The following is a 23,623-nucleotide window of genomic DNA, read 5'->3' on the forward strand; positions in this document are numbered from 1 at the left end:
GTGCCTTTGTTTTGGCGTTTCCTCAGAGGAAACTCCTGATTACTGAGTGTAAAAATACACAAGTTACTTATGTGGGATGGAATCTGAAAAGCTCAAAGTCAACCATTAACCTTTAAAAACAATTCACCTCATATGGTTCTAACAGAAGTGCCCAAAATGTTTCAGGTTGGTACCAACAAACTCCAGACTCCTTACAACAGCCTGTGTTTACTGTGATCAATAAAGGGGGAGTCAAGTGATCGTATAATCAAATTTGTATTGACGTGCACAGATTAATGTGACTTTTAACTTTAGTTTCTGTCAATGCTGCAGCCAGTTGCAATCCCAGATAAGATAACGTGAGTGTAGTGTCAGCAAGGTATCCAAGAGTCTAATGAAAACCCATAGGTCTAAATGTGAGATGTTTAGGTCCTCCATGAAGGACATGGGACTGTTCAACTACCTAAATACTAAAGTACATGTTTACACAGAGATATTTCAATCAGTCCAGTTTCAGTCAAGCCAGACAGCAAGTAAATTGTCTCAGACCCTGGTATCTGGGACATAACATTTGCTAGAAGACTGGTCTGTGCGCTTTAGTATCCAGTCCTGCAGGTTATGGACAGAAAAGTGTGCAGAAACCTCTAAAGTGATCTTCTGGGGGCCACAACTAAATAATGACTCATTCCAGGAAAATGCCCCCTGCTGGCTGGGAATGAGGTCTGTCATCAACACTCAAAACCAATCAGATACCACTAAAGAGGGGGGGAAACCGAGTCCCGTTATGTTCCGTTTAGGTTTTAATAGGGTGGGGGGGACACTTTTACGAACTCCATTGAGAAATCTGTAGATTTTCAACTTGATCTGAGTTTTTCTAAAAACACATAGAAATTAGTTCGGTGTGATTCCAATAGTCCAAACACATTTACATTTACTAAAACCCATCTTTTAAAGTGTATTCCCCACCGATTCCAGAGGCCATCGTCACCTACGACAATGCGAGATGAAGAGGGCAAATCATTTTAAAGAGTAATACTTTATGGGAACTTTGGACTTTTTTTTTGTTTGATCACATGATTGCCGAATTCACCAGAACAGCAAATTAAACCATAAAATATCTTATATAACACTCTGCTAGTCATGGATATTTCTAATTAATAAGAAAAACTTAAATTTTGAGATATTTTAATGGAGTTTGGCGGGGGTGCATTGAGCGGTCTTTTCCATTCATAAACTTCGATCTTAAATAAGAAAACCATTTCAACTTCATACATACTGGGGAAACATGTCATATTCATAGCAAAGACATAAGAAAGCAGGAAAGAAGTGTTTGTATCCTACCTGTCAGTGAGTGTTGACTGTGTGCCACTCATTGGGGCTTCCCTTACGACTTTCCGAGGACTTCACCCAAATAACATTTTCATGATACAAGTCTGACTCTTATTTATTCAAACGGCTCCTTTATTTCATCTCCTCGATGTCCGTCCATGTCCAGAAACGTCGACGAGTCGTTATATTCAGCATGTAGACTTTTTAAATCCCGTTATTGTAAAAGGAAGAGTTGCTGGAAAATCCCCCTAAAATCGATCATATATTGATTACCAGCGGCGCTGATGAAGTCTAAAATCCACTAAGTTGCAATAAAAGAAGAAATGTGCTACTTTTTTCTTTGGGGTGTGAATGTGTTTGATTAACCAGCTGCTGTCTGCATCAGCGGAGACATCCAGAAAACCGTGAATTTACTGCACACAACTTGCTTTAGATGTTTTTCCCTTAATCCAATTTTTTTTTCAGGATACCTCCAAGTCTAAGTTGAGGATATCTCTATTTTTCCTTTTAGGAAATACTTCCCTGGTGACACTCCAGACTATTCCTGATGTCCGGGGAAGAATTACGTCAAACTTTGGCTGCTAAATCCAAAATGAACTCTGTCCTCTTATTTCCCGTCCAGTCAAAGTGCTGATTTGGAAGAACCAGTTTGTGTAGCATCCTCTTCCAGGTCTCTTCACGTTAATCCGCACTCATTAGTACGGTAGACTTTGCCCCACAGTGTGATGCAAATGGAAAAAGGAAATGCTTTGCCCCCCCTTCTTTGCCCAAAAGAGTAAAAAGAGGAGAAAAACCCACCTTCCATTCCGTTGCGTTCAGGAACTGCTCGTACTTCAGAGACGATCACATTTAAAAGCTGATAGTGTGGTTTTATTTGACTTGTACTCACAGTTTTTGTGCAGCTGGATACTCATGCTGCGGGAATGAGATTACCTTTAAATAATATGAATATTCATATATATTTACATGCATATTTAAAGCAATGAAAGACCAGATTAAATGCAGATATTATACAGGATGAGCGGTGGAAGAAGTACTCAGATCATACTTTGAACATACTTCTTTTTATTTGGGAGAACGTGCAATAACCAGCATCAGGTAAACATACAAACATGGTCTCTTCTCCCAAAAAAACTAAATATATTCAAACATAGAAGAAAAAATGACTCATTTGCTGAAGTACAATCTAAAGTATCATAAACATCTCAGGTTATATATTTAAGTATACTTAGATTGAACTTACAACATGTCAATGTCATGTCAATATTGTAGACATTTACAAAAACAAATAAACTGTGTTGGCAGACATGGTCATGTTTCAGACGTCTGTTATTTCCCTTTTAAACTTCTTAGAGGGCGTCATGTTCAAGTCCTATTTTACAAATAGTTTCTTGCAAATATTATTGTTTTGATTTTGATTATTTTTTTAAATGAGGGATTCGAGTACTTCTTCCACCACTATACATGAATAATATAATATCAAATATCAAAGTTATGGTCTTTTAGTAACTTGTTTACCAACAAACTTACAGCAGTTTGGACATATACAAAAATGCTGCCTTCAAGTGTAGCTTGTGAATGTAGGACTTCTAGCTTCTGAGGTGTTGACTATGATCTCATGTCTTTTGTAATATTTCTGGGAGGTTGGAGTTTTCATGACATGAAGGGGATTTTACATTGTACAATTGTGCACATATTACACGTGTTGGATTGTTTAAGGGTGATTTTTTTTTTTACTTTGATGCTTTTAAACAAATGAACAAACAAGACCTGTAATCAATAAAAAGTGTAGAAAAAGTATTGAAACAATATTTACACAACTATGAGAGATAAAATGTGAAATACTTTGATTTATTTATTTATTTTTTACAGAGTTTGGTTGGGGGCTAGTCAACGATCTCCCAAGTGGGTGTGGTCATGCTTGGGGAATATGAAATTATGACCTCAGTGTTTCTTAAATCCTGCCTATATCCAGTCTGTGTTGATCTTATATGAAATGTTGAAATGGGTCATTGGCTGTTTTCTCAAATAATAAAGGAAAAGGGGCCAAAATACATGATACACAACTTATAAGAAAGTTAGTCAAAGTTAGTTCAGTGTTCATGTAAAATGTAAGTTCACTTCAGTGCAGCATACTTCAAGAGCATGCTGTTTTAAAACAATTCGCCGATTTATTTCAAACCATTTCTATTAGTCTGTCATCATAAATATCTTAAACAAATATCAGTTTTTAAGAAAGAAAGCCCTCGGAGCAGAGCTCTCAAGTCTATTTAGGCAGCCAGCTCACCTGTGTGAGGCCTTTGTCCTTAATGGAAAACAAAGGAGCTGGCTGGCTTCATCCTCACCCTCCCTCATTCTCAATGTTTGAGCTGCGTATTTGATAAAACAAACAGCTAACAATAAATGAGAATCAATTGGATCCCCTGTGTTTGTGCCTTGTTCTAATCGACAATCCATTGCGTTGTTTTATCAAACCACAAGCCAGTTTATTCCTCACACCAACCCCAAACAAGATTTTACATACAACTTTGTGTTAGTATTACTTAAAATGAAATTTAAACATTTAAACATTTTCCATCATAACTTAGGAACAGTTAGCATTAGGGAACTAACTAAATCAGCAGCCATTTCTTACCAATATGTTTTAGACCAGTGATCAGTAAAAATATGCAGTATGTCTTGGAAAAGGTCTTTGCATCTGGATGTGTTTGAGAACAATAAAGAAACAAAGAGTGCCCTGAGTACATTTCCCACCACGGGGAAATGTACTTGTTACAGCAGCAGAGGAAAGTGTAGCATACATTACAGAATTAGAAAAAAGGCAAAAAAACAAAACAAAAACACAATAAGCAGACAGAAATTAAACAGACAGAAATATCTATAACCTACACAATAAACATGAAAAACAATCAACCTTCAAAAACAGACAAGTACTGAGGATAAAAGTGGCATGATATATAAAAAGAGTATTGTAATGTAAAGTGACCATAGTGTAAGAAATATTGCAAAGAAAGTGACCATAATAAAAATAATATTACAAAAGTAAGTGACCATAAAAATAATATTACAAAAGTAAGTGACCAGTGACCTTGTTAACAAGGATGTTAAAACTAATACCGTTTATATGAGCTCAATCTGTGACTGGCTGTATTTATTGTGTGTCTTCTCTCTGCTGTTGACTGTAAACTGATTTAAGAGCTGTGATGGCCTGCCTGTATAAAGTATTGGCTTGACTAGATAGATTAAAAAGTCACAGCGTTGTACAGAGGTATTGCAAATTGAATCATCACTGAGTTATTTTTGTTTATAGTACTCATTTTATGTATCTGTTTCGTGGCTGCATTTACAAACTCTACCTGTAGGTGGCGGCACTGCGCCTGCTCAGAAGAGGAGGCATGTAATCATCCTCATTAAACACACGAAGAAGAGACCCCATACATTCACAGGCCAGCCGTAGCTAGTTAGCAGAAAACATAAACACCAGTCCATCTCTGGGGACAGAGAGACGCTTCTTTCTTTCTTTTTTAGCAGTTTAGCTTTTGTTTTCTCTGCTGAAATTGATCGGAGAATAACTACACGATGCGGTAGTTGAGCTGCATTTCTTATGGTCAGCTATGTTTGCTCTGATCTCGGGGAAACCAAGGCCTTGAAGTTGTCCTGCTAACGGACGGTAAGACATTGATTACAGGAGGAGCTAAGCTCACTAGCTGCGCTAACATCACACATTGCAAAGGGTTTCTCTGAGGGTTTTAACTATAACTTGGTGTTATCCCGTTGGAGGTTCTCCGTGCCGAGCTTTTACTCTGAAGACGCCTTAAAATATAAATGTATCTGAGCGTTGTTGCATATTTTCTGGGACAATTTGATGAATGCGTAGCCCCCCTCCCCTCTGCGTGCCGTTTCCCGTTGTGTTGACAGAAGCTGACCCACAAAAACAAAAACAACCAAATGTCTCTTTGCTTGTGCTCAAACGTCCGAGACTGCTTTAATAACATGCACAGCTTTGACATGAACACATCGTGTAATATGCTCTACCTTGCAGCGTTTGAATTAAACTAAAAGTCCACTTTTTTTTTTTTATGTGGTCGGCCTTGTTCGCTGACAGTGTTTGTAGTTACTGAAATGTCCGGTGGTGGGCGGTACTGGTCTGTGTAAACAGACTTCATTGAAATATATATGAGAGCTTACATTCTGCATGTACACATGGATTTTATAACAGTTGATTTGTGTCATAAAATGAGCTCAAATCAAACATCATCTCATCTTATTGTCAACAAACTTCTTGTAAAATTCAAACCAACACTGATTCTACTGACAAGTATTGTCTGTGTGCCCAAGGCTTGATACAGCCTCTGTGCCTTACTGCTCCCATGTGTCTCGGTTAAAAACACATTTGCATGTCACCTTCGTTACCTTGCACCGGGCCACTGTAGTTTATTCTAAGGCAATCTTACACACACCGTCCTGCATGTGGAAATACCAACAAATGCAGCTCATGCTACTCCTGTTTGCTGTCCTCCCTAGTGTTGATTTGTTTACTTTCCCCTGAAGTCAAAACTGATGCTTTCAAGGTGTATTTATGAGCTCATATTTCCAACTTCTAAAGGACGACTTCTTTTGACGACTGTTATTTTATTTAAAGGCAGCATAGTGCGTAGCGGATTTATTTAAACATATATGTTGCGATTCCTCTTTAACCGTTTGATAATTCAAAGATAAACCATAATCTAATGCCGCAGAAATAACATAACATCAGCGCTGCAAGGACAGTCATTTGCTCTTCACTTCCCAAACATAACATCTCAACAAGGCACCTTTTGTCCTTCGTCTGGGTTTGGCATAACAGCTGCATGACTGTATGAGTATTGCTTCTAGACAGAGCAGTTCCTCTGAGAAAGAAAAGCTCGTTTATAGGAAATATTATAGTATAATAATAGTGTAATTAAACTTTAGTACATTTAATTAAGATTCTCTAAGCAGTGAAGTTCATTTCTATCCTTATACAGTAATTGTATAAATTTTCTCTTCAGTTAGACTGTTCTGTTTAAAATAGCTTGATAGAGATAGTTTAATTCATAGTTGTTTACAATATTGATTTAACCTAAATATCATAACTATCTAGTTATCTAGACATAAATCCACAAATAGCACAAATCAGGAACTCTTTAAAGTAAATACACAGAGCAGGATAGTTTATGCTAAAGTGTTGTCTTAACCTGCATTATCGTTTACTGTCCACTCAGCCAATGATTCAGCTAGAGAAACCAGTGCTGACTGGTACCATGCCCGTGGTATGGCCCACCATCCTCGACCTGGGCAGGGATGAGTGCAAAAGAATTCTCCGTAAACTGGGTAAGGTCACGCAAGACTAAATAAATGAACAAATTAATTAATTGATTGAGTTTACGTGATTGAACTTGCATCGTTTTTGTGTCACATCGGTCATAAAAAGTTGGCCTGTTTGGGCATAAATGTGTATCAGTTGTGTTTTAAAACTAGCGATCATTAGAAAAGGATCTTTGATGTGTGTTTCTGTTTCCCAGAGCTGGAGGCGTACGCTGGGGTTATCAGTGCTCTGCGTGCCCAAGGAGACCTTACAAAGGACAAGAAGGATCTGCTGGGAGAACTCACTAAAATCCTCGGGTAATTAGCATCTACATATTTTAAAACTTGGTCACTTAAAGGAACCAATTCTCCAATATTTTGCAAACAAACTTTGCTTCATTTAAAATGTGCTCTACATTTTTGTCCAGTATCTCAACAGAGCGGCATCGTGCAGAAGTCCGCAGGGCTGTCAACGATGAACGCCTCACCACCATCGCATATCAGTAAGTCCATAACTGTCCTGGCCATGTAGGAACGTTATTAGTTATGTGCAACATCTTACAGATTGAGGTTGTTTCCCTGATACTCACCACTGGACTGAATCTTTTTCAGCATGTCAGGTCCCAACAGCTCGTCCGAATGGTCCATTGAAGGACGCCGGCTTGTTCCCTTGATGCCGAGGCTGGTCCCTCAGACAGCCTTTACTGTGACTGCTAATGCCGTGGCCAGTGCCACAGCCAATCAGAATGCCTCTCTTCTGTTGCCAGCTGAAACGGGAAACAAAGAAGGTGGGCCAGTCTTACTTTGTATCTAATTAAGATTCTTCAATTAACAGATGTTGAATGACATGTTTAATTGTCTCTCTCTCTCTCTCTCTCTCTCTCTCTCTCTCTCTCTCTCTCTGCAGTGGTTGTATGTTACTCTTACACAAGCACCACCTGCACCTCCACCAGCGCTACAGCGACGAGTGGCACCATAGGAGCAACTGTGAAATCGCCACGACCACCCAGTCCTTCATCAAACGTGGTGGTGCTGCCCAGTGGGAGCACTGTGTATGTTAAAAGTGAGTGTCAGCCTCATCAGATCAATCTGAATTTTTACCTTGTTTTGTATTACAGTAAATAGAATGTCTTTTGGTTTTTGGACTAAAAATAATCATAATTCATCACATTAAACTCAATATTTTTGCCATTTTCTTATGTTTTATAAACCAAACAATGAATTCATTCATCTAAAAAATCATTAGCAGAACTGCTGTCATCCCTCCGATATCCTTAATTTCCAGCTTCCGCTTCCCTCGCAGGTGTCAGCTGTTCCGACGAGGACGAGAAACCTCGCAAGCGAAGGCGAACCAACTCGTCCAGTTCGTCGCCTGTGATGTTGAAGGAGGTCACCAAGGTGTCCCCACAGATATCCAAGAACATCACGGTGCCGGTGAGCGGCAGCCCCAAGATGAGCAACATCATGCAGAGCATCGCCAACTCGCTCCCACCCCACTTGTCCCCTGTCAAGATCACCTTCACCAAGCCCACCATCCAGACCACCAACACCACCACACAGAAGGTGAGCGGAGCTTGTGCACATGCTCGTATGCTCCCTACAATCGTACATTCACAATAAATAATAAATGTTTTATCTTCTTTCAGGTGATCATCGTGACAACTTCTCCCAGCTCCAACTTTGTGCCCAACATCCTGTCCAAGTCTCACGCTCACAACAATGCCGCTCTGGCAAAGCTGGGCTCCACCTCCATGCTGACCACGCCCACTCAGAAACAGACCGTGGTCTTCCCAGCTAGTTCGAGCCCTTCCGCCAATGCAACCACCGTCGCAGTGACCACAGTGGTCTCCTCTACTCCTTCAGTGGTCATGTCAACTGTCGCATCATGTAGGTCCTTCCTGTGCAGCACGTTAAGAAAGTGTTGTTGTGTTAGCGTGACAGTAGACATGAGAGGGGGGTTGTTTGGTCACAGGAAAGTCTGACGTCAATGTTCACTGTTGTAGGTGCTGCTTCAGCTGGAGTGAAGGTGGCTTCAGCCAGGCTTCCTTCACCTAAGACCATGGTGGGGTCACCGGCTCAGATCCTGGCCCAGTTCCCCAAACAGCAGTCACCCAAACAGCTGCAGAGTTCACCTTTAGGAGCTTGTAGTGTCAGCCAGACCCAGACCACCAGCAGCTCACCGGGTTCGAAACCCACCATCCAGATCAAACAAGAATCCGGTAAGCTTACATAATATGATCACCTATCTTTCTTTGTGTAGTAGGATGCCTTTTTATATGTTTGTTCAAATAATAATGGTCATAAACCATTTTCCTGGACATCTACAGGGGTCAAGATAATCACTCAGCAGGTTCAGCCGAGTAAAATCCTGCCCAAGCCTTCATCAGTGGCTCTGTCCAGCAGCAGCTCTTCACCCATCATGGTCGTTAGTAGCAACGGGGCCATCATGACCACAAAACTGGTCACACAGCCCACAGGTGAGTGATCAAAAACTCAGTGTTATGACTCAATGTTACTGATTCAAATCTAGTCAAAGAAGCGTTAAAAATATGATCAAACGTTTGATACTTGATTGGATCCTTGAGGCTACACTACGGGCACATTTCAGTCACTTCTTCTGAACTGTGGTTCAATACCCAGCTCTAGTTATTAGATGGTAACAATATTTTTTTATATGCAGCCACCCAGGCCACTTATACAAGACCCACTGTGAGCCCTGGCATCGGCGCCAGAATATCAGCCTCCAGTGGTGGGACCACCTACGTCAAGACGACCAGCGGCAGCATCATCACAGTGGTGCCCAAGTCTCTGGCCACTCTGGGTGGGAAGATCATCAGCAGTAACATCGTCTCTGGTGAGTCAGCAACTCACTCTATGACAAGATCTGTTACATAATCTGTGCAGCTTTGTTAAGATCAGATGACATTTTTGTCTTTCCTCTGCCGCAGGCACGACGACTAAGATCACCACCATCCCCATGACCTCCAAGCCAAATGTCATTGTGGTTCAGAAGACCACAGGAAAGGGAGCGACCATCCAAGGACTGCCGGGCAAGAACGTGGTCACCACACTTTTAAATGCCGGGGTCAGTAAAACAGCACTCTTGTTTTTTTTAACCACTGTGGTTGAGATGATTCATTGATCATTAGTAATCTCTCCAAAGACAGCCACAACTTTTGACTTGAAGACTAGACTCCTTGTCTGTGAGGATATCTATCTATCTATCTATCTATCTATCTGTCTATCTGTCTATCTGTCTATCTATCGTGAAAATTAGACATTTTGTCATGAAAATTGGTGCAGTTTGTGTTTTTAACAATCTGTTTTTAATCGAACCACTAGGTGTCAGTAAATATGTTTATTAACTTTCTGGTGGCAAGTTACCGGTAGATGTTCATATTGATACTACTCTTATATCTGTTTGTTAAATATGAAGATACAGTCAGCATTTTGGTTATCTTAGCTTAACACAATGGTCTCTTATGTCTTATATGCCAGTACAGCATTTACATAAATCACCTTTTGTTGCAAAGACATACTGTTTTGATGCTTTGTTTGTGGTCTTGTGATAAAACTTATGTTTGAATTTAATATGGACTGTGATGGTCAAACAGACTCTGTGTTTACCTCAGGGTGAGAAGGGCCTGCAGGCTGTTCAAGGGACCAAGCCAGCGATCATCACGGCCTCCAGACCCATCACCAAGATGATCGTCACCCAGCCCAAAGGCATGAGCTCTGGATCTCAGTCCACTGCCACCAAGATCATCCCAACCAAGATCGTCTACGGCCAGCAGGGCAAGACGCAGGTGAGACGTGTTCTCTTGTTATTGCACTTTTTGTTCTCTTGATTTATAAAAAACAGTCTCTGCTAACCGCATTTTATTACAACATTATTCCAACAACCCACATGTGTGTCAGCGTTAGATCCTGGTTAACCACAGGCCAGTGAGGTTATCATATGACTGCACAAATATCAGGTGAATATTCATGTGATCTACTGACTGTCATCAAGTCACCACACGGGGGTGTAAGTCATTACAGTTTCAAATGTAGGAAAAACACCAAATAAGACAAAAGTTTCTTTCTCTGAACACGTGGATCTAATTGCTTATTTTAGCCTTCTGAAGAAAGAGACTAGTTCTCTCCCCTGAGTTCTGCATTCAGCAGCTGATGACACCAGCACTGGAGTAACTTATTTCTAGACATTAACACAAACCTCAGTTTAAACAAAAGAGAAAAGTCCCCAATTCTCAATGTATACCGTGGCGTTAACAGTGACCTTTCCTCTTCCTCCATTTACTTCCCCCATCCAGGGAGAAAAATGAGGCTGTGTTATCAGTGAGTGGGACGGACAGACAGACAGACAGACAGACAGTGACCTAGTCTGGTTCTCTTTCAGGTCAAACAGCTGCAGAGTACTGTGTTTATCTCCTGCAACAGGATCATGTTCCGGTCCTATGTTATTAAACCTGCATTAATTTATTCTTTTGGACCACTTTCTGGAAACACAGTGCTGACATATCACCACCTTGCAAACCTTAGGACATTAGAAAAAAAATATCTGGCCACCTGGCTTAGCTGCAAAATGCTCCACTATGTTCACCACTCACTTTGTGTGTGTGTGCTGTTTGGTGCTGAGAGAGTGGAGATGTGTGCGGGAGCTAGTCGACTCCAGAAATACTAGTCAGTTACACTAATTATAATATTTTATTAATGTTGTGTTAGGCAGCCAGCCCACGAGCTGGCCTGTAGCCCCAGCAGGCAGCAGCCCCTCTGCCTGTGCTATTCTCGTACTTACTTACGTTAGAAGTTACATTATTGTCATGACATTTAATTACTGTGCTCCACTTTGGGATTCAATAAGCTGATTTCACTCTCGACCCATCTAACCTCACACCATCAGTTGGTTTGAGATGAAACAATGCAGGAAAACGAGTAGTGTTACAGTAAGGAAAAACTTTACAGAAAAGATAATAACCAGATTATGGACAGACAATTAATTGCATCATAAAACAAAAATTAGATGTGAACATCGAGATTAAGGGAACTGCAGAGTCAGGTGACAATTCTTTGTGTTCATCATTAGATGTTTTTTTGTCCAGTTGTAATAACTCTCTTTGCTTTAAGCTTCAAATTTGACATTTTGGCTGATTAATCTGATCTGATCTGCTTTTATGTTTTTGTATTTATTTGTATTTTATATCAGGAGCTGCTATTTAACGAGGCCTGTTTAATGAAACCAGCAGCTGCTTTAGGTGATTTTCAGTTCCTAGGGATTTTTTTTTGTCTGTTTAAAAACTTAACGAGACAGTATTGGTTCTTTAGAAAGTCATCTATTTCTGACAAATACCGAGAGGGTGTAACGTGGGCATTTGAAAGTATATCTTGTGATCTTAAAAAGAACTGCCCATCGAAAACCAAGAGGTAGAGTGATAACTGACCTTCTCCAATATTTCTCTCTAAATCTTTTGGGGGAATTTGAATTTAATGCACAGGTTTCATAATATATTCTGTGAGGGTAAATCCCACCATGCTAGTTTCAGGTGTTTTTTTCTGCTGCTATAATACCCTTTTAAGTCGTGAGCGGATGAAGGAAAATGTCTATAAAAATATATAAAAATACCAGTTTGCTTTGAGAATGAATGTCTCGCTGCACGAAAACACATCTACTCATGCAGCAAGATTCTGCTGACTTCTTCATGTTCATTCACAAACGGCATGTCATAGTTTCAATATCAAACTCATCACTGCAGTCTAAATATAGCTCAAATTTAGTTTCTTTTTTCAGTTATCAAAGGGAAATTGAGGTCAGTGAGTCACACGTAGTATACTTATACAGTGAAGACTGTATTCAACGCCCACAGTGACGAGCCACGGTACAGTAAACCACATCTGGAACCAAAACGGCAAATTAAATCTGAAAACATTTTCTAAGTCAGATCGGCTGCAAACACTTTCCAGTGACGGTGAATGGTACATGTTTAGAAATATATTTTCCCCAGCAGCTGTAACAATAAAACAGTTTTTATTGCCTGTTTATGGAACATATAAAACAAAGTTGACAGACTATGACGTAATCATAGACATTTATGAATTGGAAACCTGTTTTGATAACATCCAGCGCTGTTTGTACCTCAGCCATACTTCTGTAGTTCCCAGAGGGTTTGTGGAAGTAACACAGCTAATTTAAGTCATAGAAATTCGGATTTGATTGTATATTTACATTTGTGTTTACGAAGACCATAAAGTAGGATTAGGTTTGGCATGAAGCTGATATTTACAGTATTTTTCGTGACAATAAACAATGTACTATCAGCTATGATGAGCCTATTGCATGAGAATCACCCCCCAACAATCTGAGTCAGCTGGTTTACAACCTGCTCTGATTAAAATGTGTGAAAACTAGTTAGCAGGTGAAAAAAATACCTGAGAGTAATAGATGGATGAGAGAAAACTCTGGTTTATTCTGCCTCCGCTTCTGCCTCCGCTCAAATTGCCCTGAGCTGGAACAAACTAGAGACATGTAACTTGGCCCCATAACTGGAAAAGATTTCCAAAAGCATCACAGGAAAAATGACCCCAATCGGCTCGATCGTGGCACTACATTTAACAACCAAAATATGGGCCCCTTAAACCGCAAACTCCATGGCTCCGTGCTGCTTGCATCTTTTAGTTTTGGGACATGAGGACTTGCTTCCACTGGATGATCACGAAAAAGTTTGAACCTGCAATCGACTCATATCATCAAAAATCATTTCAAAAAGACACATTTGCAACATTTTTTCAGTACACTGTATGTATTCTTTTGGTTTCCTTACAGGTTCTCATCAAGCCTAAGCCAGTTTTCCAGACAGCAGTGGTGAGTGAACAAACCAGGCAGCTGGTCACTGAGACACTGCAGCAGGTGACCCGCTCAGCAGACATCGGACAGGGTCAGACCTCAGGCCAGGATGGATCCACAAAGGACGATTCAGGCAGCTCAGCCGGCGAGGCCTCCCATGGAAGTGCTCAGGGTATACTTCCCTTTCCTTTTACCATGGCATAGAGATGATAAGGTCAGGTGAATCACCTCTTTTTGCCTGTGTTAGGTCACATTAGGTGACAGTTTTAGTGTGAAAATAACTTGATTTATATTTGTGTGAGAAAATTGAATGTTGTCCAATATTGTTCCCGTCATTCCTCAGAACCTCAGCCTGTAGTGCATGTGGTGTCCTCCAGAGAGCAGGATTGGACAGAGCAGGAAGTATCTGTGGAGTCAAGCCCCACTATCATCTACCAGGAGGTCTCTGGTGGGGAATCACAGTCCGCCACTTCGACCATAAAAGCTTTGCTGGAGCTACAACAGACGACAGGTGAGCCTTTATGTCAGAGAAAGGCTGCAGTTGTAAACTGTAAACAATGGGGGAGAGGGATCTGTATCACCTGCACACATGCAGGCTACAGCCGCAAGTCGTCAGGTGAAATATTCCAGCCAAAGAACTGCCCGCATGCCTTTTGTCGCCCCACCCTTTCCTTTGACAGCCTCAGTAAAGCAGATTTAAGGAGGAGGAGCTGCCGATCACACAAAAAAGACAAAAAATGCTAGCAGCCAATCGTAATTATGTTTTTCACCCGAGGCTTTGCTTTCACAATGCGCTCATTGGGCTCCAAACCTGTGGAACTGGGTTGATGAGTAGAGTCCCATGGAATATTTGAATGCAGGAAGAATTTTTCGACTATAGTTGTACGTGAGAACGGCATTACAAAAGAGTCCCTGTCATTCCCCTACTTCTGACTGTAAATCCCCTAAAGTGATAAATAGGGTTATGTAGTCTGATCTTATGCTAGTGCTCAAACATGCACCATTAGCCTTGGTTACGATATCATTAATATGAGCCATCAAGTGCATATTTAAAAGGCTTGAAAAGATTAAAATGGAAACATTAAAAAGTCGGGAGGGACAAAGTTTTTAACCAATTAGCCAGTGAAATCTGCTGGCAACAGAACTTAATACTGCTACTAATCTGTAACTGTTAATCTATATGTGGACGATGACGTGATTTACATTTTGTAAAGTTGGATGAGGAAGTTGTGTTGTCTGTCTACAAAAATGGGGGCAACATCCTGGACTCAATTACCCAACTGGCTTCTGAAATCATCCTCGCCGCAGTAGCTCAAATCAAACGAGCCTTTTTGTTCTACTTTGTTTTCTAAGGTTTCATCTCAATAAATTTCATCAACATGTCACATTAAAAACCTTCCAGTGGTTCGTTTACTGGTAGGCTTTTAATGTGAAACACACGCAGAAAGTGATGAGTTTCATTAGTGGTACCTTTTTAACGCCAAATTAATTTGAGAAAAAAAGAGAATTTATGACCGATCTGAGTGAGTATATTATTAAATTTGAATGTTTTCCATCTTGGCAGTGAAGGAGAAGGGAGAGTCCAAACCCAGACAGCACACCATCGATCTCAGCCAGATGGCTGTGCCCATCCAGCTGGCCCAGGAGAAGAAGCCCAGCCCAGAGTCCCCCAGACCCTCCACCTCAGAGGCAGAACCCAGCACTGAGTACGTCCCTGCAGGTACGCCTCTCCAGTCTGCTGCATGACATATGATCTGGATATACTGTTACACGTTAAAGTTGCATGTAAAAGTCCTGAAATGTTTAGTATTTTTAGTATTAATTTAGTATTACATATATACATCTCAGGAGCTCAGTCCATAATAATTTTATAGATTGGTACTGTTGTGAATAAAGTTAATTTAGTATGTGACACTGCGGTTACATCCATGCTGGTACCAGTGAAATATATAGTTGACATCATAAGCACCAAACACTTCCTGTTTTGGTTGGCAGCTTGAAATTTCAGTGAAACACAGTTCTCTTTTTGATTCTTTGATTGGGGAGGGGGGGGTTTTGTTTGTGTGCATGTGTGCATGCATGCGTGTGGTCTATATTTAATATGCTCATCTTACAACATCACTGTGATTTCCCCCTGTCCAGGTAAAGTCAGCCGAGTGGGAGTGTCCTCAGAGGGCGACGACGTGGTCATGTCCTCCAGTCAGCAGCTGGGGAAGCCTTTCAAAATCAGCAGCCAGGTCACCGTGGTAACCAAACCAGCTGCTGTTGTCTCCGCAGCAGCGGCGTCACAGGCCAGCCACATGGTGAGCACTTAAGACTACTACTGTTCCTCTTTTATAAATGACACAACATGTAAACAAATACAGTTGGTGAAATTCATAAGAACAGAGAGTACATGGGATATGACGTAGTGTGGTGTTGCATAACATCCATTTTATTCTAAATATGTCAGAGCTCCAAATATACTTAAGTCATTTATTTCCTCAGATTATAAAAACAGTGTGTCACTTTTCTCGCTTGAGATATTTCACCATGTAAACAGCATTTGGTTGCTTTTGTCGTTTCTGCCTCCATCCTGATAAAAATGGAGGTGCGTGGAATTTTATTTGTGGTCCTCACAAACTTAAAAGAATGTACTTAAAAATATTGTGAGCACCACAAACCACCCTGGATAATCCACAGAGGGGCTGTTTCCACAATTGAAAGTACTGTAGTTTCATTTGAAACTATTCACAGAGAAGTGTGTTACCACTAAAGATAAGTAAAAAAGGTTTTCTTTTTTCTTTGACCTGCAGAATTTCCCTAAAGCATTTTCACTCGGGTGCATTGAAACAGAAACATCCATGTGATGCATCACCTTTAATTAATTAAAGATTTGTATTATGAGCACTGGCTTAAGACACTTCAGGGTTAATATAATCCTGATTCCAAAAAAGTTTGGACACTGTAAAACAAAAATGATTTACAAATCATTTCAACCTACAAAACATTCAGTTGAAAGTTTTTGTACAAAAAAAAAGCTCATTCTGAATTTTGATACCAGCAACATGTTCCATTAAAATTGGCCGTGGGCAACAAAAGATTGTGAAAGCTCAAAAAACACCTGTTTGGAACATTTCACAGGTAAACAGGTTCTCGGGTAACAAGTGACAGTATCATGATTGGACGTGAAAGAGGCTTCCCTGAAAGGCTCAGTCGTTCACAAGCAAATATGGGCTGAGGCCTGTTTGTGAAAAACTGTGTGGATACATTTTAGATAGCGTTTCTCAATGCACAATTTTATGAATTGAATTGAAAGATTCAGAGAAATCTCTGTACATAAGGGGCAAGGCCAAAATCCAACATGTAGCGTCTGTGACCTCCACCAATCTCTCAGGCGGCATTTCATTTACGTTGGTGCATCTACAAATGTGTGTTAAGCCTTCCATACAAAGAGAGAGATATCAACACCATCCAGAAACTCTGCCGACTTCTCTGAGCCCGAGATCATCAGAGATTGACTGACAGAGAGTGGAACAGTGTGCTGTCGTCTAACCAGTTGTTTTAAAAACTTGGATAAGATCATGACTCATCATGTCTAGCCTCTAACAGTTCAGCTCAGGAGCCCAACTTGAATCATTTCTCTGCTTGTGTTTCATCTTAACACCATGTACATGTGGTTCCCCTGCTGTCCTCTTGATAATATCCCTCAGTAGTCTTCTTCTTTGTGACTGTGTCTCAGCCTTCAGACAGCCACAGTAAATCTGAGGCCGTGTTAGAGGTGGGCGAGATGGAAGGCGACACCCTGGACCCGCAGACGGGCTTGTTTTACCGCTCCAGCCAACCAGCTACAGACTCCACAAAGCAAGTCCCACTCTCTGCAGGCGCCCAGCCACCTCCCTTGACCCAGGCAGAGCCTGAGCAGAGCCGGCACAGCTCCACCTCCACCTCCATCCAGCCACAGCCGCCACCGCCCCCGCTGCCACAGCTGCAGAGCAAACCTCAGATCAGCCAACCTGCATCTTCCTCCACCGCCTTCCCCTCCACTCCTCCTCTGACTAAGAAACTGCCAAAACTACGAGAGCAGACTCAACCCAAGCTCCAGGCTTTAACCCAGAGCCCCAAAGACAGACCTCTGACTGCACCTGCCCAAACCGGGGCAAAGGTCACAAGCCCGGGAACGACAACCAAGCCTCTGGTGACGCCGCAGCTCCCGAAGCTCCAGCAAGCACCCACGTCCCACCACAGACCCCTGCACACACCCATGTCCCACCCTCCTCCACTGCAGGCGCACCACCCAGTCAGCACTGAAAAAACTGCCTCCAGTCAGGTGAGTGGTTTCACCCCAACAAGTAGAAAAGAACAACTTGGGGCTTTTTTTTTTTTCTTTTCTTTTCTTTTTTTGAGACATACTGAGTCACGCCTCCATTTTCTTTATAAGTCCTCATTGTCATCTTTTTCTCGAGTCATCTGACGTAACCAGTTCTTGTGAAGGCGTTGGGGTTTTCCCTGCCGTCCTCATAAACGCAGTATCACATTGTTTACGTTGAACAGGCTGCAGACTGATAAGCAGCAACAAATTGATTTATAGTTGCACTAACGTTGGCCGCAGCTGCTTCTCTCTCTGTTTCATGTCACTGTAATAGTTGGTGAGACAAGTTAACAAAGATTTTCAGCCTCACTAACATGAAGGACATTGACCATGAGATTATTATTAAGAACCACTGTAATCAAATCTGCTTTATATTGCACCCCTGATATTTTGCCTTGGAGCCATTCACAGCTCTGAAATGTAAAAGTAAATTACTCACAATAGTAACAGAAACGCAGAACCTAAAGTGGCAGTCGTTATGATTCCAGTCCTGGTTGATTTGGTTTAAAGACGGCAAAACCCTGCACAAGAGTTTTAATAACCACTGACAAGATTTTACGACTCTGGAAAGTTATCATATATAAAGCTTATCTTTAACAGTTGTAAGATGAACTATACAAAAAAAGCGACATTTGGAGTTCTCTAAGTTTCCATTTCTTCTATTTCATTATATATCTTCACCACAGCAGCCAATCATCACACAGAGCGCCACCGTCACCAAGATCACCTTCGGGAGCTCCCACCATTCAACGCCAGTCTTCAGCAGCGGCGAGGCCACCGCCAAACTGATCCCCGAGTCCAGCTCCGGCTCCTCAGGAGACAAGCCCTCGGTGTCGGACATCCTGAAGATCTCCATGATGGAGGCGGAGATCGACCCGAGCACAGAGCCCATGGTTGTGGATTCCTCCAGCGACTGCGGCCCTCTGGGGAAAGCCCTGGAGGTTCAGGCCGTGTCAGGCACACTGGACTCGGGCCAGTTCATCAGCAGCTCTGGGGCCTCCATGCATCATTCCCACACAAAGTCCCAGCAGTTCAGCTGCATGCAGGGCCTCACGGCGCAGAGGAGCAAAGAGGACCTGGAGGTCATTGAGGTACGCTATTTATACGTAATAAATCACAGAGCTCGAGGTTCACACTGATGTGCAGTTTTGTCTTTCGCATGTTAAAACATATTCAGAGGTTGTTGGTTTGCAGATTAATAATAGAGAAGGCAAAGGATGGTCATGTTTTCAAAATAAAAGCATAAATGAGTCACATTATTTTTAAAGGAACAGTGTATAGTAACATTTAATTTTCATCCACAGATCTTACACAGCTAAAACCCAGCGTTCATTGCCACTATTAGTGTAGGTGAAAAAGCATTTAACAAAGAAAATCCCTCTGTAGTCCACACAGTGTGTAAAGGCAAAAAAAAACATACCATTCATTCTTTTTTTATATATTTTTATCATTTCAGTCAGCTTAATGGTCAACTTTTTAATGTTTTATTTAGAAATCTTCAGGTGAAAATGCTGAAACTTTACTGCTGCAGTCATTTTATTACAGTTAATTAACGTTTATTTGACTGACTCATGTCTGCACACCGAATATGAAGCTTAGCTTAGCTTTAAGAGTGGAAACGGGGAAACAGCTAGCCTAGTTCTGTATGCATGAAAAGCTGAAGTGTGGTTATTCTTAAGGGGGGGGGGGGGGTTATGTACTGAAAGTATTTATTAGCATACATGTGATATTGATCTTCTCATTTAACACCTCTCACAACGGTATTTCCCCAAAACATTGCTTCAGGGTAAAAAATATGTCAGAAATTACCAAAGATTTATCAGCTGCAGTTTGATTGTCTCAGTTTGAGCCCCTACAGCCTCAAACACCAGACGTTAGACAGTGTGTGTGTTTTTAAAACAGCATCTTTAAACGCAACAGAAATATTTACTTCCTATTTTCTTAACTGACTGGAAATTGAACTGACTGAACCTCAAATGTGACTAACGCATGCAGGTGATTCCTCAGTACTCCATCCTGCCCGACTCCAGCCAATCCAACGTGGTGGTGGAGCCCAGTGGCTTCCTGGAGATCACCAACTACACCAGCCAGCAGCTGGAGGAGGACAGCCCCATGGAGCAGGAGGTGGACAGCAGCAACGACGAGGCCACGGCAGCCAGTCCCCCGGACCAACCATAGCCACCCCATGCTGGAGACGCTGAAGGGATTTGACTGATTGATTTGTTTGTGGACAAAGACTTTCTGGCTGTTTTTATGGTGCAGATGTTTTTGTGTAAATATTAGTTTGTTCATAATAGGTATTTTTTTTCCACCCCACAGCTAATGGCACGTGTTTTTTATTGCCAGTGAGGAGCACTGGGTGTAAAATGGGGGACCGCGGTAAAATGATTAGTTTTAGTGCAACCCCAGACAGCTGGAAAGCAGCCTCTCCAAACATACAGGACTTAATTGTTCCAGTATGTTAACTTTTTTTTTTTGCAGGACTTTGTAAGACCGTTAAATATTCATGAAATTGATTATTTGGAATTTTTTGGCACTGTGCCTGGTGTCACTGTGCGTCATTTCAGAAACATACTGCCAGATCAGACAACCACAGACAGACTCAGACAAAGTCACTCAGACTCTTTGTACAGATTTTCGGACATCTTCTTTTAATGACCTGAAGGTTTTTACCGCCACATGAACAGTAATTTCTTTTGACTTGTAAATCCCAAACACAATTTTTTTTTTTTTTTTTTTTTTTTTCACAAAGTTTTCAGAAGAGAGAACAAAGCTGAAGCAGGAGTCCTGGAGGGAAGGATCGAGTCCAACATATGTGTCACTGTTCATTGTAACTGATGTAAAGTAAAAAAAAAAAAACCACGATTTTGATGAAGATTTTGCTCCTTTTCTAAGATAGTCTGGAGTTTGAAAAGTTGCTGTGAGAATTTCACGAAGTATGCATTTGTTTTTGTTTTTTGCATAGTGTGTTTTAAACTATGCATTTCTTTTATACCTTTTCAAACTAGATGACTAGTTGAGGGGAAAAAAATCATTTAATCTGCACAATAAATCTGCTGAGTAGAACATGTCAGTTTATACTGTGTTATTGGTTGTAGAAAGACAAAATGAGGGAGTCACAGTGTTTAAAACTCTCCTCCAGACATATTTTATGACATAAAGATACCCTGCTTTGAATAATTTGTGTCTGATATGGTTTTTACACAAACGGTGTCTATGAATATAAAGAAGTGTATCATTTTCATTTCAAGCATAACGGCTGGAGACGGGATTAATCCAGTGTTTGTGTGCTGAAGTTTCCACATGACACCTGTTGCATATTATTTGTGACTTCATAAAACTTGCATACAGGTCTTAAACTCAGCTTTAAGATGAGTGATAGTCAGTCTTGTGTTTTTACTTGCGACATTTTGCTCAAACATCACAACATGCAAAACTCATTTTTGACTGAAGTCACCAACATGATTGTGGTGCATGATGGTTGACTCACAAGTCTAGACAGATGTTTTTCTACAGCACAGTTTGAAGTGAAATGAATAGCTTTGATTGGAACTGCTGCGTTCAGGGGAACTGTACGCCCCCTTTGCATCAAGTTTGACAAACTCATAACAAACTTTGACACTGTTATGAACAATAAACGTTTTCAGGCAGTCAGCAGAGTCTAAAACAAGGGAAGCTGTCATATCTCATTAGCTGTGTTGCCTTATCCACTTGTACTTAACCTACCCTACAAGCATTCAAATTGCCGCTCTGCAGACTGTTATGAGAGAGAATTCAATGATACAAATATGATACATGTCTCTTGAATACGTTCAGAGGGTTTAGAATCAACATTAATCAGCTGGCATGAAAAAGGTCAAGTTTATGGTGGCTACAAAGTCAATATGTTCTCCTTGATGAGATCAGGAATAATAAAATCACATATTTGACACTGGTGGTTCCCCATCTAATCATGTTGGTGGTCGATATGTTTTTGCAATGACTCACTGATGAACTGTGCTGTGCCACTTTCTGGTTTAGTCTCTAATCTGGATCAAGATCCAAATCTTCAGATCCTGGAAAGTAACCAATAGCATGTTTTCGTTATTCCCTCCCTTCCTGATGCATGTCACATCTTTCCACACAAGTCCACACCTTCAGTTTGTAAACTGGAAATTTGCCGTCTCCAGGCCCAAGCTCAAGTAACCTCAATGACATCGCCATGACATCATCTGTTATTTTTCTTATTGTTTGGACTTGTGTGAATGTGGTGGAGGTAATCTTTTTCTTTTTACTCAGTTTTGATCTTTTCACACGAACCACACCAAAAACTAAACTAAACTTGTCTTCAAGACAAACATGTTTGTGTTTTATACTAAGAAGGAAACTGCAAACTCATTTTGTCACTTCACATTTGCTCCGTCATGCACCAGTTGTTGCTTCACAGTTTGTCAGCCTGCAGCCTCAGTTTCAGGTTTCCTTTGATTTTATGTGGGCAAAGACCTTTCACTGCTTTCTTGGTCAGTAATCCAGCAGTGTAAGCACCCATAATCCATACAGTTTCATCTCCCTCTCTAAATTTCAAGTAGTGGCTACAAGAAGGAAGTTAGAGTAAAAATAAATTCTACTGAAATTCCTTTTAAGAGACACTTCCTACAATACGAAGTTACACTTTGACACTGAAACTTTAGAAGCTTCCCTTGATGGAGAAGCTTGTGGATGGCACAGATAGTTGAGGGTTTTTTTAAAGATATTTTTTTGGCCTTTTTCAAGGTTTATTTGATGGAGACAGCTGAAGAGTAACAGGAACGTGGAGCAAAGGACCACTGTTGCAACAGCATAGTGTAAACATACTGCATTAAACATTACTTTTAAACGCCCTTTAATGATCTTTTCAACTATAATTATTCATAAAGTTCGTGACAAGAGCTACAACATTTATTTGTATTACTGATTAGTCTGCTGTATATTTTTTAGATTAATTCATTGGTCTTTAAAATGTCAGAAGACCATAAAAAAACACCAACGTAAAAGAAGATATCTTGTTTTGTCCACAGTTTATGATATTAAACAGAGGAAAAGTATGAACTCATATACTCATATTTAAAAAGTTGAGAACAGCTTTTTCTATGATTTTTGCCTCAATCGATTATCAAAATAGCTGTAAAGTATTTTCTAATGTTGCAGCTCTATAAATCATGCAGACTTTAATGACCGTTTGACAGGGGTGTTTGCTATTTTTGGATCAAACCTGTGATTTTCCAACTTTACAGGTCACACTGCTGCCCAGCTCTTGAACTACAACATATTCAGATTCTGAAAACACGCAGATCAGGTTTTATGAGGTGAAACATCTTTGGCCACATACAAATGTTGTATGTCTACTTACACTTGGACTGAAATTGGCTCGGGCAGCCAAAAAACGTTTGTGGGATTTATGGTGGCAAATGTTAAACCATATTTATTGCATTATAAAGACAATTTGAGCCAAGATTCGTGTTTACTGGGCACTGTGCAGCGGTGTTAAAGGTTTTTCTGTTGGCTCTGCACACTTATAAAAACATTAATGCACACTTCCTGGTGGAGTCCAGCTCCACGCGGGTGCTTTTTCTCCTCATGTTGAAAGTGATCCACTGGGCTCCTGGGGGCTCATATACAGCCTGCAGAGTCTGATTGGTTGGCCTCAACATAAAGACATGTGGCTCTGTTTAGGAGCATGCTGACTTACCGTCCCTCCACCCTGCCCCCCTGCTTCTATAATGTTGCCAAAGTCCCACAGGATAGCACAGTTTACCCGGCTCTGCTGACTCACCTGACGA

General features: G+C 40.9%; 2 protein-coding genes across 6 annotated transcripts in view; one reads left to right on the forward strand and one right to left on the reverse strand.

Annotated features, from left to right (window-relative positions):
- LOC104923945 (rho guanine nucleotide exchange factor 12) overlaps positions 1 to 2,045 on the reverse strand; it is a 28,543-nt gene extending 26,498 nt beyond the window's left edge. For both annotated transcript variants that reach the window (XM_019274805.2, XM_010737159.3), the window contains exon 1: positions 1,321 to 2,045. In XM_019274805.2, coding sequence (XP_019130350.2) covers positions 1,321 to 1,352 — 32 coding nt within the window. In that variant the 5' untranslated portion in view covers positions 1,353 to 2,045. The remainder of the gene's footprint in view (positions 1 to 1,320) is intronic.
- A 2,691-nt stretch (positions 2,046 to 4,736) lies between these two features.
- Positions 4,737 to 21,002, forward strand: emsy (EMSY transcriptional repressor, BRCA2 interacting). Of its 4 annotated transcripts, none has more exons than XM_019274811.2 (20): positions 4,737 to 4,978; positions 6,552 to 6,660; positions 6,852 to 6,951; positions 7,062 to 7,136; positions 7,246 to 7,421; positions 7,541 to 7,696; positions 7,937 to 8,196; positions 8,280 to 8,520; positions 8,637 to 8,852; positions 8,961 to 9,110; positions 9,314 to 9,487; positions 9,582 to 9,718; positions 10,248 to 10,439; positions 13,454 to 13,646; positions 13,818 to 13,985; positions 15,039 to 15,194; positions 15,617 to 15,777; positions 17,196 to 17,783; positions 18,512 to 18,916; positions 19,821 to 21,002. In XM_019274811.2, the coding sequence occupies exons 2-20, from the start codon at positions 6,555 to 6,557 to the stop codon at positions 20,001 to 20,003; spliced, it is 3,837 nt and encodes a 1,278-aa protein (XP_019130356.1). In that variant the 5' UTR covers positions 4,737 to 4,978; positions 6,552 to 6,554; the 3' UTR covers positions 20,004 to 21,002. The 4 variants fall into 4 exon arrangements, with proteins under 4 accessions (XP_019130356.1, XP_019130357.1, XP_010729440.1 ...); XM_019274812.2 differs by having other exon boundaries at positions 19,833 to 21,002; XM_010731138.3 differs by having other exon boundaries at positions 18,515 to 18,916.
- The last annotated feature ends 2,621 nt before the right edge of the window (positions 21,003 to 23,623 follow it).

Source organism: Larimichthys crocea, chromosome III (genome assembly GCF_000972845.2).
Source record: "Larimichthys crocea isolate SSNF chromosome III, L_crocea_2.0, whole genome shotgun sequence".
Classification (NCBI taxonomy): Eukaryota; Metazoa; Chordata; class Actinopteri; family Sciaenidae; genus Larimichthys; species Larimichthys crocea.